Below are 17,211 nucleotides of genomic sequence, written 5' to 3'. Positions count from 1 at the left end.
CAGATTTGTTTTGGCCCAATCCTCTAATTTGTCTAGGTCCCTCTGTATCCTATCCCTACTCTCCAGCTTATCTACCTCTCCTCCCAGTTTAGTGTCATCTGCAAACTTGCTGAGGACATCACCATCCTCCAGATCATTAATGAAGATATTGAAGAAAACTGGTCCGAGGACCAACTCTTGGGGCACTTTACTTGATACCGGCTGCGTAGCCATTTGTTGACTTCATGATTCGACGGTCTCTACCCAGGCCTTTTTCTTCCACAGGGAGGATGGATGAGAACACCACTTGCACCTCAAACTCCTTTATCTTTCTTCCCAGAGACACGTAGTCTGCAGTGATCCGCTCAAGGTCGTTCTTGGTAGTATCATTGGTGCCCACATGGAGAAGCAGGAAGGGGTAGCGATCCGAGGGCTTGATGATTCTCGGCAGTCTCTCCATCACATTGTGAATCCTAGCTCCTGGCAAGCAGCAGACTTCTCGGTTTTCCCAGTCGGGGCAGCAGATGGATGACTCAGTCCCCCTGAGGAAAGACACCCTGACCACCACCACCTGCCTCCTTCTCTTGGGAGTGGTGGTTGTGGAACCCCCATGTCTAGGACAGTGCATCTCATGCCTTCCAATCGGCGGAGTCACCTTCTGTTCCTTTCCCTCAGATGTATTATCTAGTCCACTCTCCACATTAGTACCTGTGGAGAGAACATGAAAATGGTTGCTTACCTCTATCTGCGTTGCTGATACATGGATGCTCCCCTTTTTTCTTCTGGAGGTTACATGCTGCCAAATTTCTTCACTGTCCTCCTGTCTCTGCTGCGCAGCCTCCTCTGAATCTTCAGAACATTGTGTCCATAGAAGCATATCCTGACGTCTGTCCAGGAAATCTTCAGTTTCTCTTATGCAACTGATTGGTTGTTTGAAAAGTGTGAATTGGGAGTGCTTTGTTCCAGGTGAGCCTTAAGTGGGCCTGACTCTTATAAAAAGCCAGTCAGCTGCAAACCAGCTGAGTGCGAACGGCAGAGAGGCTAACAGGGGGAGTTTGCCTGGGAGTTCGCCCGGGGAGAGCCCACTGAGGCTTACATCTTGCTGACTTCTCTGAGTAGTCACTACAACTCCTGAGGAAGCTCGTAGAAGGAAGGTAATATGGATGGAGAGTGTTCAGCTGTTGTGACCTGCTCTGGATGTGCCATGTTTGTCTTTCTTCCACAGGACAGAAGCGACTTTGTCTGTACAAAGTGCAAGCTGGTCTCCAGCTTAGGAAATATCCATAAGCTGCATATTTATGCATATTCAGAACTGTGTAAGATGGTGCAGGAGTGTAAAAGAAATACAGTCAAACAAAATAGGTAATTATACGAGGTGAGTTTTCAGGATAAAAAAAACCCAGTGGTTTCCAGTCATCCAACAGTATCTCTTAACCAGGAAGGAGTTTGTACATCACAAGGAATTAGGAAGTTTCTGTCCTTTATTCTATGTGTAGAGAACTTACTCTGTTAATACCTATTATTACTATTAGTATGTGTTCCTTTCAGTAACACTCTGTACATTGATGTGACAGTAGCCCTCTAAGTTCACAAATAAATCACATGGATACATGCCAGAGACATTGGAAATTTGTTTTCCAAACAGACAATTGAGAATTTCAAGCAATGTGTGCATTTTCCCCAGCATCAGGACTCTGGTTATAAATAATTAATTATCAGTATGAAAAACCTGATTTGCTTACATTTTGAAAATCAGTACAGAAACATGACAAATACATATTTGCATGTGAATTACTTTTTCCACAAATTATTTAATTTACATAATTTATCATATTTTGGAACCTCCAATCCATTGCATATTGAGCAGGAACAGAATCAAATGACAATGGAATGCTCAAATATATGCACAATGCACTGTGGATTTAAGAAAAATAAGATAAATATGTGCATAAACTTGAAAAATCCACTAGTGTCAACATTTGATATGTTTGTATGGAAAACTACTGCAGAACTAGTTCAGTTAATGACAGATTTCAGAGTAGCAGCCGTGTTAGTCTGTATGCACAAAAAGAAAAGGAGGACTTGTGGCACCTTAGAGACTAACAAATTATTTGAGCATAAGCTTTCATGAGCTACAGCTCACTTCATGCAGTGGAAAATACAGTGGGGAGATTTATATACATAGAGAACATGAAACAATGGGTGTTACCATACACACTGTAACAAGAGTGATCAGGTAGGGTGAGCTATTTTCAGTGGGGGGGGACCCTTTTGTAGTGATAATCAAGATGGGTCATTTCCAGCAGTTGACAAGAACTTGTGAGGAACAGTGTGGGAGGGGGAGGGGGAAATAAACATGGGGAAATAGTTTTACTTTGTGTAATGACACATCCACTCCCAGTCTCTATTCAAGCCTAAGTTAATTTTATTAGTTTGCAAATTAATTCCAATTCAGCAGTCTCTCGTTGGAGTCTGTTTTTGAAGTTTTTTTGTTGAAGAATTGCCACTTTTAGGTCTGTAATCGAGTGACCAAAGAGATTGAAGTGTTCTCCGACTGGTTTTTGAATGTTATAATTCTTGACGTCTGATTTGTGTCCATTTATTCTTTTACGTAGAGACTGTCCAGTTTGGCCAATGTACATGGCAGAGGGGCATTGCTGGCACATGATGGCATATATCGCATCGGTAGATGTGCAGGTGAATGAGCCTCTGATAGTGTGGCTGATGTGATTAGGCCTATGATGGTGTCTCTTGAATAGATATGTGGACACAGTTGGCAGCGGGCTTTGTTGCAAGGATAGGTTCCTGGGTTAGTGGTTTTATTGTGTGGTGTGTGGTTGCTGGTGAGTATTCTATTATAAGAAGAATAGATGCATTGGATCTTGCAGAATTCAACAGTCAGACTACTTGGTGCTGATGGCAATATACATGTATTTCACTCTTAAATGCTTGAGCAATATTTTTCAAAATTAGCCTCTGATTCTGGGGTGTTTTAGTTTTTGGGTGCTCTGCTTGAGTCTCTTTGTACTTAATTTCCAGAAGTTCTTAAATGTATCGCACTTTAGTTGAAGATAGTAGGAGCTCTGATCAGCATTATGCTCTGCATTTCTGAAAGTTAGGCACCCAGAATAAGAAGCTACTTTTGAAAATATTTGCCTTACCAATTGTTTTCGTGTTGTTCCCATCTTGAAAGTTAAACTGTGGTTTTTTTTTAAAAAAGAGGTGGGAATCTGTGGATGCAATTGGCACTTAAGAGAAAGAAAGTGTATGTATGTCGGTGGAAGGGGAAAATGTCGTATTGCAGTTACTAGATTGCTTTATGGTTTTCAGAGAAAAGTGATGACTACTAATCTTTGTGTGAATGCTTTCCTTCAAAATGTCTTGCTGCTAAGTATGTCACTAAGCATAATATAGGAAAAAAGAAAAAAATCCCAATACCCTCTTTCAAAGTCCTTGCAATAATAATTCACACTGACTAATGCTCTACTAGGTCTTGTACATGTAAATTGGGATCTCATTCTTGCTGTGAGTGGATGGCATCAACTTCTGCATCAGTGGATTTTTCACTAGTGACAAGTTTGAAAAGCATGAGCCATCTATGGTACAGAGTATTTTCGGCATCAGTCCAACTGAACTTAAGACTCTTCAGCCTTGCTCTGCCTTGCACAGAGTAGATCTCATTAGTCTTCAGCTCTAAGTTTGTCTGATTAGGTCTTTTCTGTTCAGAGGTGCTAAAAATGACTGAGAACCCAGAAAAGAATCAGGAGTAAGATGTGTAGATACTACTATTGTGGCAAGGAATTACAACAGGAGCTGACAGGGATGGGATGTGTTTCATTCCAAGCTTCTGAACAGGTGTTCATAGCAGTCACTCCCAGAAGCTACTGCTTATGAAGGGAAGGAACAAGTCTTTTAGGAAAAATAGCACATAGTTTTTATATAATGGTTTCCTGTGTTTTTTCTCTTAGAGCTCTCTTTTGTAACAGCTTGGTCACACGTCAGTGTTAAGAAACCAGCTGCATTAAAAAGAGAGAGCCCTACCACCTGCTCTTTCAGTTCTTATAGGCAGTGTGTCCATAATCAGAGTGGTGTGAGGGTTCAAATGTATTTCAGACTTGGGCAATAATTTGTTTGCTCCCACATCGATGAACAATTTCTCAAGACAATTTGGACTTAAGACTCCCAATACTTAGATGAAAGGCTGTATGGAAAACAGCCTCTGACTTGATCTGGTGTTCACCAAATTCTTCTCTATCGCTGAGATCTCTTTTTTTGTATTCATCCTTTCTGATGACTACCGTGGCTCTTTCAATATAACTCACTTGCCCCTCTTCCTCACCCTACTATCTGATTGTTTAGTGACTCCCAGTCCATCAACAACCATGACTGTCTCTCTGTTTTCAAAGCCTTCTTCCCTACCCTTTTTCCTTTCCTCCATTAACTTAGTTATCGATTCTACACAGTTTGCTGTCCACCATTCTCAACTCATTTTCCCTTCTCTCTAATCACAAGGTTCCACCAGTTAACCCATATTCCTAGCTCACCTTCAACATCTGTTTCTTTCACTCCTGTGTTCACATAGCAATCTGTCTCAGGCAGAGGTCTCACAACTGCATGGACTTTCTCCAGTATGAATGCTCTGTCTCTTCCTCAAATTTGTCCATCTCCATAGCTAATCAGATCGACTTCTACACACTCATCCTGTCCCACAACCCTTAGCCCAGCAACCATTTTGCCACCTTTCACTTCCTTCTGGAGCTCCCCACTCCTGCACCTTTCTTCTTCTCTGCTCAGGATCCCTCTGACTTTTCAAAGAAGAAATTGATGAGATACAATAGGACCTTCTCCCTTTTTTCATTTCCTTTTTTTCTCTACTCTAACCTGTTTTTCCCTCATCACTCACAAGGAAGTTTCTTGTCTGCTCTTCTCCTTTAAACCCTCCAGGGACCTACATCCCATCATGCCTTGCCTCCATTTTCACCTTTCTATTCAACCTCTTGCCTGTCTTCTGGTTCATTTCTTTTCCCAGAATAGAAACATGTTTTCGTTTACCTGCTCACAAAAATCGCACCCTTGACCCCATCTGCATCTCCAGCTCTCATCCCATCTCCCCTTCATCTCCAAGCTCATTGAACATGCAGTCTATAACTGTGCTTAGAGTTACCTCCTTCCAATTCCATCTTAGACCCTTAAAAATCCCTCTTCTCAGTTAAAAAATAAAAAAGCAGTAACCACAGCAATAAAATTTGAACAGCTTAGGTGAATTCTGCTTGGGCTGTCCGTAACTTTTTATATACTTACAAAAAGATGTATAAATAAGCTGCAGAAGTCCAAGTGCCCCTTTTCTTCTACTTCCCTCCCTTATTACCAGGTCTGGAAAAAGTTCTATTTCTAGTCTTGTGACAGACCCCTTCATAAAATGGGTGACAACTAGTAGTTATAGCAAAAAACAAATCTGCCAACAGTTGATTGCTTTTCTGCATATAGATAGAAGCTGCTCATAAGTATTTAAAAGTATTTGGTAGTTTACCTAGTTATGCAATATAATATAATTTAATGTAAAGTCTGTTCATTTTCAAATATAATTTACAGTTGTGTGAAGAATTATGAGCTAGCTCAAAAGGTATTCTTTCTAAGGCTCTGTCATAAGCAAAGATTTTTTATTTTTAGAATATTTTGGCACAAATTCTTAACCATATGAAAAGTCTTTATTACAACTGTTTGATTAATATTTTCTATTTTTTCGAAACCATTCATTCACATTTATTTGGCTAATTGTAGTTTGTTTTGTGTAATTTTTCTGTTCCTTCCTTTTGGAATGTAAGAGTTTAGTTTCAAAACATTATTAAGGCTATAAGCATTAATTATTTTCTTTCCTTCAGAGCCTCAAACCTGCACTTTGAAAGACTTTCTCTGCACAAATGGAGATTGTGTTTCTGCGAGATTCTGGTGTGACGGGGATTACGATTGTGCAGATGGCTCAGATGAGGTAGGCTTCTTCACAGGCCAAAAGGAAAAAATATTCCTTTAGAAAACTGAGATCAAAATACAGCTTGCTGAGGTAGGATTTGTTTCCCCCCCTCACTGGGAAGCAACAAAAAAAATCCATCCTTAGCCATCAAATATCACAACCTCCAGGTGAATGCACAGAGGGAAGGAAAATAGGACTAATGCTACTAGTTATATCTGAGGGAAATTCTCATTTAGCTTATGTAGGAGAAGCTTGTCTTTTTTGGAGGAAAAGGTTGTGAGTTCTGTTCCCTGTGCTGCAAGTGCAGAATACAGTCACCTGACAATCATGCTGTCTGTGTACATACATTTCACAGCCTCAAATAGTTTCAGTATTTACATGTTCTGTTTATAGTTTGCACTCATTTATTCATATTCACATTCTACCCCGAGTCAACATATGGATCTCCTATTAAAAGCAGTGGCAGTTGCACGGAACAAGGGAATGAAGCCCCTTGATAATGGAGCACAGGCTATAAACAGATGGGAAAAACAGCATTTCTGATATAGAAATATTACTAAGTAAATATTGTAACTATCAGAAAGGAGAGCAATGGGAATTATATATATATATATATATATACATATACATATAACTCTCAAGCTGTAAATGGCTCTAAGAAATCAAATAAATTAAGTTTATAAAATCCCTTAGGATTGCTAATTTTATATATTTATATACCTATAACTAAAAAAATAAAGATATTTATTGATAGCATAACTGAGTTCTTTTTCCGACACTGATAAATGCACACAAATCTGCTTGTTGCTCTATGCTGTATCTGATCATGGTAAAATTAACTTTAATTTTTTTCTGTAATAGTGTTGTTTTCCATCATTATATAGAGCTCTGCTGAGGGGTGAAAGTAACTCCGAAGACTTAGTGGGACAGGGGCCTCCCCCAGCCAGCCCTTCCACGCCGCCTGGCACGCACTGCCTGGCGCTCCAGCGGCAATTTAAAAGGGCCCGGGGAAGCTGCTCCCTTTGCCGGGGGAGGGAGGGCGGTAAAAGGGGCAGGGATGTTGAAGCACTGCTGTGGCAGCACTTTAAGGAGGTCCTTTGCTGGAGCAGCGCTTTAATGTCCCTGCCCCTTTTGCCTCCCCCGTCAGCTGCCCTGCCAGTAGGGTCTGTACCAGCAGGGCCACCGACAGACGGTGGAAAGGGCAGTGACGTTAAAGCACTGGTTCTTTGCTGCGGTAGTGCTTTAACGTTGTTGCCCCACCCCTGGTCGGTATAGACCCTATGGCAGGGCCGCCAACAGGGGAGGCAAAAGGGGCAGGGATGTTCAAGTGCTGCCGCGACAGTGCTTTAATGTGGGCTGCGGACTGGCCGGTACCGGCTTCTAACCAGTACTTTCACCCCTGGCTCTGCTACATCTCAGACATTTCTCTCAGGGTTCTTTGCAATTTGCTACCACCGAGGATGCTGTGCCCTGATATTCTTTTTGTTTCAGTCTTCTAGTCTTGCCATCCTATTTTGAGCATCTTTTACTATTGAACATTTTTATGCACCCACTAAGTAGTTTAAAAAGTTTTTAATATATTTGGATACATAGTAAATGGTTTCACAAGCAAATAAGTACATTTGATAACACTTTATTAAGTAAAGATACCCCAATAGAGAGCAAGCATCAGTATATTAATAATTGGGGAGGGAGTTAATTACATTAATATTTACAGGTTAAAAATCTGCCAAAATTATGATCAGGGCAACATAATTATACTACTAACAGTGACTGTCAAATAAGGTGCCAGGTATCCCATTGCAAAAACTGTACCCCCTGTTAAAGAGTTCTTTGCTAATTAAGGGCTCAGTTCTACCACTTTTAGTCACAATCAGTAGTATCATACTGTGTAGCAAGGTACTTCTCATTGTTGAGTAAGGGTGGCAGAACTGGGCTCTAGCCATTCTGACTGGCTGAACGTTTTCAAATGTTTTATATAATACCTTTATATTAATAGATATACTCAGTTATATTGTTTTGTTTATAACAGAGATATTGTGAACCTGGCTGTTCAAAAGACCAGTTCCAGTGTTCCAATGGTCAGTGCATATCAGCAAAATGGAAATGTGATGGTCACGAAGATTGCAAATTTGGGGATGATGAGAAAAATTGTGAACCAGGTAGGTCTATATAAGTGATCTTTAAATTTTCCAGGAAAAAAATAAAAGTATTAAAAAGATATGAAGAACAGAAAAGAAAAAGTGAGTAAACAAATCAAGATGACTGATATCAGAAATAACAGGCACAGACTCAGAAGTAAATTCATTGGTTTGTTGTATATGTGATCCTTTTTGCAAAGAATTTCTGCAAAACTGATTCAGTTTCACATTACACTTCCTGATATGAAATAGAGAGGCTTAGACCAGTGGTTCTCAAACGTTTTAACTTGTGACCCCTTTCACATAGCAAGCCTCTGAGTGTGGCCGTTATAAATTAAAAACATGATTTATATATTTAACACCATTACAACTGCTGGAGGCAAAGCGGGGCTTGGGGTGGAGGCTGAAAGCTCGTGACCCCCCATGTAATAGCCTTGTGACCTCCTGAGGGGTCCTGACCCCCAGTTTGAGAAACCCGGGCTTAGACCATGTGTTTTTCATTACCTTCATGAATGACATGGTATGCTTGAGGATGGGGTGCAGCAAACCACAGTGCTCGGGAACTAAATTGTTACTGCTACTTGTGGCTGGGCATCCACAGAGCAAGCAAACAGAAGGCTTAGAAGAGTGGGGAAAATATCCTGTGGCGCATATATGATACTAGCAGCAGAGTTCTAGCATTTTTAGTCTGAGCTCTACTACAAGAATTCCTGTGTAAAACTAGGCAAGACATTTAGTCTACTTTTTACTCAGTTTCCCATGCTGTAAAATTGGGATAATAATGGATAACTTCCTAACATAAGGACTGTGGTGTTTAAAGCATAATAAGGTACTCTAAGATCTTTAGATATAAGAGTTATGCATTATTAATAATAATATTAATAATCATTATTAAAATTTAGAAGACTTGTTCTATTTACCTGATATTATTCTGCACAGTTGTAAAAAAATACTTGAGCTGTTTTGTTTTTTGTCAAATTACCCTATACCTCTGATGTTTATATTGGAAACAATATACCAGATGCACATAGTTTTTTTTTACTTTCATTGTGTATTTTGATCCTGATCCTGTACTGTAATTTGCTCGTGCTGTCCTTTGTGCCCATGCAGAGTCTGATTGAAGTCACTCGCACTCTGTAGAGCAGTAGTTCCCAAACTAGGGGCGCCGCTTGTTCAGGGAAAGCCTCTGGCGGACCGGGCCGGTTTGTTTACCTGCCGTGTCCACAGGTTCTGCCGATCGCGGCTCCCATGGGCCGCGGTTCACCATTCCAGGCCAGTGAGGGCTGTGGGAAGGGCAGCTAGCATGTCCCTCAGCCCGCGCCACTTCCCGCAGCCCCCATTGCCCGAGAACGGCAAACTGCATCCACTGGGATCTGCGATTGGTTAAACCTGCGGGCACGGCAGGTAAACAAACCGGCCCAGCCCACCAGGAGCTTTCCCTGAACAAGTGGCACCCCTAGTTTGGGAACCACTGCTGTAGAGGCACCAGGGTCCATACCCACAGATCTGATGCATAACTGAATGCCTTAGAATGTGGAGTCTTTGGGATGAGAACCTTGTCATATTTACAGTATAAAGTGCCTAACTCAATTCTGATGCACTATAAATATAAATTATACCCTACTCTTACTACACATTTTCTTTAGCTTGAGATCGTTTGTATTAAATGTATGGTGTCCTTCACATCATATCTTGAAAAATCTACTTGCATAAATGCATGTAATATGAAGTTTTGTTGAGGTAAACAACAATTTGTGTTACATGCCTCATTTCAGAATATAACCCCCACATGTACATCAGTCTTGCAAAATTCTGCTTTCCCACAATATTTTTTCCCCAGATGGTAAAATATCATTAATTGTTGGGTTTTATGTTCTGTGTTGTTTCTTCACTCATTATTAGTCAGCATGGCACGGAGCAAGCAAATAGCTATTGTAGATAGTCATTTACATTTGCGTAAAAATTTTGAAAGAGTAGTGTCATTATTTTTAATAATAGTGGGCCAGCCCTAGGTGGATTTTTGCTTAGAGTGGGAAACATTTTTGCTGCCCACCCCACTCAAAATGTGCAAACAAACAAAAAGGCAAGGGGAGGGTTTTCAATCCCAGAATATGATGATCTGATGCCTCAGAAAGTTGGCTCCCAAAGCATCCATTGTGACCACCCACTTCCCTAAAAGAGTGCTGGGATTGAGAGGTCTGAGATCTGAGTTCTGTTGCCATTGCAGAAAAGATTTGTTGTGTAACAGGGGCAAATCATTTAATGTTTCTGTGTTTCAACTTTCCCATCTGTAAAATGGATTATTTTCCTACCTTACAAGAGTAATATGAGGCTTAATTCATTAATTAATAAAATTCCCTTTTTACAGAGGGCCTGCACAAAACCTGTGTGTCACTTATGTCCCAATTAGCTATCAAAATGTATGAGATCCTTAGCTGGAAGATGCTATATTAGTGCAAAGGTTTTACTTAATTTTTATTGTTATTGTTATTGTATTTATGCTATTGTTTCTTTTTGAAAATACACATTTATATTAGAGTGATAGAGGTAGTTATCGCTGTGAACATAAGAACATAAGAATGGCCATAGTGGGTCAGACCAAAGGTCCATCCAGCCCAGTATCCTGTCTACTGACAGTGGCCAATGTCAGGTGCCCCAGAGGGAGTGAACCTAACAGGTAATGATCAAGTGATCTCTCTCCTGCCATCCGTCTCCACTCTCTAACAAACAGAGGCTAGGCACACCATTCCTTACCCATCCTGGCTAATAGCCAATAATGGACTTAATCTCCATGAATTTATCTAATTCTCTTTTAAACCCTATTATAGTCCTGGCCTTCACCACCTCCTCAGGCAAGAGTTCCACAGGTTGACTGTGCACTGAATGAAGAAGAACTTCCTTTTATGTGTTTTAAATCTGCCGCCCATTAATTTCATTTGGTGGCCCCTAGTTCTTATATTATGGGAACAAGTAAATAACTTTTCCTTATTCACTTTCTCCACACCACTCATAACTTTATATACCTCTATCATATCCATACCCTCTTTTCCAAGCTGAAAAGTCCTAGCCTCTTTAATCTCTCCTCATATGGGACCTGTTCCAAACCCCTAATCATTTTAGTTGCCCTTTTCTGAACCTTTTCTAATGCCAGTATATCTTTTTTTGAGATGAGGGGACCACATCTGTACACAGTACTCAAGATGTGGGCATACCATTGATTTATATAAGGGCAATAAGATATTTTCGGTCTTATTCTCTATCCCTTTTTTAATGATTCTGAACATCCCGTTTGCTTTTTTTGACTGCTGCTGCACACTGTATGGATGTCTTCAGAGAACTATCCATGATGACTCCAAGATCTTTCTCCTGATTAGTTGTAGCTAAATTAGCCCCCATCATATTGTATGTATTGTATGGGGTTATTTTTTCCAATGTGCATTACTTTACATTTATTCACATTAAATTTCATTTGCCATTTTGTTGCCCGATCATTACGTTTTGTGAGATCTTTTTGAAGTTCTTCACAGTCTGCTTTGGTTTTAACAATCTTGAGCAGTTTAGTATCATCTGCAAACTTTGCCACCTCGCTGTTTACCTCTTTCTCCAGATCATTTATGAATAGGTTGAATAGGACTGGTCCTAGGACTGACCCTTGAGGACACCACTAGTTACCCCTCTCCATTCTGAAAATTTAAATTTATTCCTACCCTTTGTTCCCTGTCTTTTAACCAGTATCAATCTATGAAAGGATCTTCCTTCTTATCCCATGACAACTTAATTTACATAAGAGCCTTTGGTGAGGGACCTTGTCAAAGGCTTTCTGGAAATCTAAGTACACTATGTCCACTGGATTCTCCTTGTCCACATGTTTGTTGACCTCCTCAAAGAACTCTAATAGATTAGTAAGACATGATCTCCCTTTACAGAAACTATGTTGACTTTTGCGCAACAATCTATGTTCTTCTATGTGTCTGGCAATTTTATTCTTTACTATTGTTTCAACTAATTTGCCCGGTACTGACATTAGACTTACCGGTCTGTAATTTCCAGGATCACTTCTAGAGCCATTCTTAAATATTGGGGTTACATTAGCTGTCTTCCAGTCATTGGATACAGTAGCTGATTTAAAGGACAGGTTACAAACCACAGTTAATAGTTCTGCAATTTCACATTTGAGTTCTTTCAGAAGTCTTGGGTGAATGCCATCTGGTCCCGGTGACTTGTTACTGTTAAGTTTCTCAGTTAATTCCAAAACCTCTTCTAGTGTCACTTCAATCTGTGACAATTCCTCAGATTTGTCACCTACAAAAGACGGCTCAGGTTTGGAAATCTCCCTAACATCCTCAGCTGTGAAGACTGAAGCAAAGAATTCATTTAGTTTCTCTGGGATGACTTTATCGTCTTTAAGTGCTCCTTTTGTATCTCGATCGTCCAGGGGCCCCACTGGTTGTTTAGCAGGCTTGCTGCTTCTGATGTACTTAAAAAGCATTTTGATATTACCTTTTGGGGTTTTGCCTAGCCGTTCTTCAAACTCCTTTTTTTTTTTTTTTGGTGGTCAAGGTTGCCTAAGAGGTTTCCATATTAATATCCTGTGGTCTGTTACTCAGAACTTTCTGAGCATGGAGACAATTAAAAAAAAGTACTTTTGTCATAAAAAATACACGTGCAACTTTTTTAATAGTGCCTTTAAAGTACACAGCAACTTTTTTTTGTCAAAACAGGTACCATAATTACAGATTATGGAATTTGCACAAGATATTGTCAATTACAACAAAATATGTGTTTATCTAATATGTTTTACCTAATACTAACATTGAAATATGAAGTTACTTATTTATGAATTGCTAATCTTAAAATTTATGTTTGTAATTAGCATCTCCAACCTGCTCTTCAAGCGAGTATGTGTGTGCCAGTGGAGGATGTATCTCAGCATCTCTCAGGTGTAATGGAGAATTTGACTGTGCTGATGGCTCTGATGAGGTAACTGGTGCATTTCTTTTGAGCCCCTTATACTATTTGATGTGAGGTTTATGATCAACAAGTTTAGAAACTGAAAATTAATAAAACAAGAATTAATTCCATGAGCCCAATGTTTTCACCACCAAATGATAAAGCAAAATATGCAAGCATATAATATCAGAACATCTATATTCCAGGTCTTGACTTGAAATTCAGTAGCAATTTCAATTGCATTGTTAATAGTAAATAAGAAGAAGCAGCCAGGGCAATTAAATTCTAACAGCCTTGAAGAATTCTGCTTGGTCTGTCTATAACTGTATTGTTATTGTTAATGAATACTGCAGTACACATCTGTATTTAAACAGATGGATTGTGTAACAGAATGTAAAGAAGATCAGTTTCGATGCAAAAATAAGGCCCACTGTATCCCCATCAGATGGCTATGTGATGGAATCCATGACTGTGTGGATGGCAGTGATGAAGAAAACTGTGAAAGAGGTGAGACATTGTTCTTGTCCCTAAATGAAAACACTGGAAATTTCTCCACTTATTTCTATTTAAGCCTATTATAAGTTAGCAGCACCCCAGAGTCATACTAAAGTGGATTAAATGAAGGCTCTGTGATCCCTTCCTAAAAAGACATTACAGCTGTTCCTCAGATGGCTCTCTGCAATGTCACAATTCATGCTGCTTAATTCTTTCACTTTGTATAACATTTTTTTTGTTCCATAGGAAAGAAAACAATGTGCCTTCGGTACAAGTATTATCAAAGAAGAAAATTCAGAATGTTAAAAACGTCTATAGTTTATAGCCAGTTTAGGCAACATTAATAGACAGAGCTGTACATTTTTAAACAAGCTGCAAAATAAAACAAAACAGAAAAATAATAAAGGCCCCAATCTTGCAATTAATTCCATGTGGGTGGACTCCTGTGCCTACGCAGAGCCCCACTGGGCACATTTAGGGGCTCTATGGTAAAGGGCCCACCCACAAAGAACAAGTTGGAGTATTGGGACCTAAGTGTTAAACATTTAGGCCCAAATCTGAATGCCTAAAGTCAAGCTTCTAAATACGTAATTAGGCACCTAAATAGAGGTGGTCTGATTTTCATAAATGCTGAGCACTGACAAATTCCATTCTAATCTTACTTCTTCAACCTTGCTTTAATAAGTAAAAGCAAATAGAATGTAATTAAAAAGCTTCTTCACGCAACTTTCCTCCTGAGGGATAGAAATGAAAAGGTAAACCACATGACAGTACTTTTGCTCTAATCCTCCACTTAATGGCTGCCCCAAGTACCATACACCACAAACTACAACCTTAACTCTGTCACTATAGGGATGCCAGCCTCCAACATCTGACTTTTTTCAGTAAGTGTAACATATAGAGTCTTGTGTGTCACAGCAGAGTAAAGCAAAGCATAATCAAGTCTTAACAAGAAAAATGCACGATGCAGTATCTTGGCAACTACTTGTTCCCAATCCTAAAAGTGAAAGCAAAATTCATTGTTCCCAGATGAATGGTGCTGCATTTAGTTGTATAAAAATGCATCTTGTTCAAGTGAGCCAAGCTTACCATTTGATCCAGACATCTATGTAGAATTGACTTTTCCTTATCATTATTTACCATCATGAATGATGAGCCAACGTGATGAATGTTAATCACCTAACTGGCAGGTACAATATGAGTGCCACAATAGAAATGTCATTGGGAACTTCTTTCTTAAGTTTCATAAGAATGAAAGATAAGCCTAAGAGAGTTAAGGGACATCTCACAAGCTTAGAATGTGTAGGCTTTGGTGTGAAAATGTCGAGGCGCCTCAGTCATGGACCATTACCCCACTGTGCTATATGCTGTACAAACACAGAATAAAGGGAATGGTCTGTGCCTCAAAGAGCTTATATGATCTGGTTGAAGAAAGTAATCTGTAGGAGTAGTAAATATCTTAGAACAAGGTCATAAATTGCATCGTTGTGTAAGGCCAGAAATAGACCATAGCTGCAACATGTATATAATATTTTGATTACAATGCTCTCCTTATTCTATAAACATTGACATTTATTGTGCCAGTGGAGGATAAAGACACTCCCTTGCACAAAAATTTCATTCAGTCTGGGGAAAACAGTAACTCTGAGATACGGTCCCTGAAATAGTAAAGCTACCATTTTGTACCAAAAAGCAGTAGTATGGGTATGGCATACTTATGCAGTGCCCAGATCTGTATATGTGGACACTCAGTGTGGGAATGTGGTACACAGTCTAGCACACACAAGTAACCATGTACACTTGCGAGTGTAACCGTAGCCTAAGAGGTCAAGCTAGCTCCACTGGCATATCATAAAATTCAGCTTGTATCGTAACATATTACAGATAAAAGACCAAAATATATTAAAGAGTCTCACTGTAAAATTAAAATATTCTATGCAGTGAAAAACCACTTAGTAGATTCCAAATTCATGAGCAAAGAAGTGTCTGACTTTGGCTTGAGTGATGAATTGTTTGAACAACACCCAGATTGTTCTTCAAGTTACCAGAATAGAACAGAGACTAAGGTACAAATACTGTATGGTAGCCTGTAGTAAATAGTGTCATTGTGAAAGTAGTAACTCCCTGTGGGTACTGTCAAAACAAGAGCTCAATAAAATGAAGAAAAAGAAAACTTTGATACAACACTTAACAGACAGCCCATGAAAGAGAAGAGGTTTAGACCTCTATGAGCTAATTAGACAAAACTATCTAATTGCAAGAGTATTATTCAAGGTATCACAGAGATTGCCATCTGATTTACCTCTGAAAATTATATAAATCAGGAATAACTCCACTGAAATCAGTTGAGGTACACCATTGTAGTTGGGAGAAGTAGGTTCTGCATATTTTTCTAATATCACGAGACTGTGTAACTGAAAAAAAAATGAAAGGGTGATTAGTCATTATGGATTTCCAGGGGAACTAGTTATAAATGGTCCACATTTCACAAAGCAAGATTTCAAAGCTGTTCTAGAAAAATACAGTTTGCAGCACATTACTAACAGCCCATATTATCCCCAAGGAAATGGAAAGGATGAAAGAACAGGCAGGGATAACTCACTCCTTTTAGTCCCTCATGACCTGCAGAACAAATCCCACTTCATCAATTGTTTAGTCCAAACTGACTAATGCTTGTTTAGACCAATATAAGTTACACTTTTCACATTTGAAAATGATTTGGATCCTAGAAGGTCAAAGTTTAAACAAGTCCAATGTGCAAATGAAAATATAAAAGTGACTCTAACAGTTCTTTGAGAACCCTCCTAAAGATTAAAGCAGATGATGCCAGTAAGTGCCATATTATGTAAAGAGAAAAAAAAAAACCCTGATGGCTTGTGCAGTGGTCAAGGGAGAAAAACCTTATATGCAATTCATAAAAAAGTCAATTAGTAAAGAGAATTTTTCAAACATTTTACCATATTTTAAAAGAATGGGGAGTTATTGTCAATTAAATAGATATTCAAACAGATAAATAGTGTTGATCCTTAAATTGAAATAGCAGCTAAGCCTGTCATTTCACTAGTTACTGCTACCACAAATGAATACAAGAAGCCAGAAGCTGTTCTTAATACTACAGCATCTGTTCCTATTGTGAAAACTTCAAGTGGATGGATTATTAAAAACATTGAACAAAACAGAAATGACTATATTACTTAGAGGTTAGAGAACTGAAAACCTAGTAAACATAGCAAATTATTCTTTTGTTTGTATTCAGTATGCATGCCAATCTACCTAATGTTTTTAATTGTTTAAAAACCAAACACCTGTTATTGTTTACTAAATTTCTTGTTAATTTGATAAAGAAAATCAATTCTGTATTGTGATATAATTGATATATGAACAAAATAATTAACAACATATTTAATAATCTAAATGCTGATTGAAGTGTTTTTAATAGAATACAAGTTACACCACTTCAGGAAAGAGTTAGGCATATTGGAAAAGGAGGAAATACCATAAATACTTGGACTTTTATAATTAAAGTTATATAATATATAAGGTAACTTCTCTCTCTTGTCTCTTAATGGTCCTTTGGAAAATAAAAACCTTTTTTGAGCTGAATTAACAAGCAAACCCAAACCATCCACTCTGTTACTGAAAAGACACAAAAGGTGTTTGTTGGGCTGTTACGCT

General features: G+C 38.9%; 1 protein-coding gene across 1 annotated transcript in view; it reads left to right on the top strand.

Annotated features, from left to right (window-relative positions):
- LRP1B (LDL receptor related protein 1B) overlaps positions 1-17,211 on the top strand; it is a gene marked incomplete at its 5' end in the record, with an annotated part of 885,246 nt that overhangs the window by 739,200 nt on the left and 128,835 nt on the right. The window contains 4 exons of the mRNA XM_084642729.1: positions 5,862-5,968; positions 7,983-8,112; positions 12,965-13,071; positions 13,416-13,548. Of these exons, the coding sequence (XP_084498855.1) occupies positions 5,862-5,968; positions 7,983-8,112; positions 12,965-13,071; positions 13,416-13,548 (477 nt within the window). The remainder of the gene's footprint in view (positions 1-5,861; positions 5,969-7,982; positions 8,113-12,964; positions 13,072-13,415; positions 13,549-17,211) is intronic.

This window comes from Lepidochelys olivacea (assembly GCF_965140295.1).
Source record: "Lepidochelys olivacea isolate rLepOli2 genome assembly, chromosome: 11".
Lineage (NCBI taxonomy): Eukaryota > Metazoa > Chordata > Testudines > Cheloniidae > Lepidochelys > Lepidochelys olivacea.
This window is presented reverse-complemented; position numbering and strand designations above follow the sequence as displayed.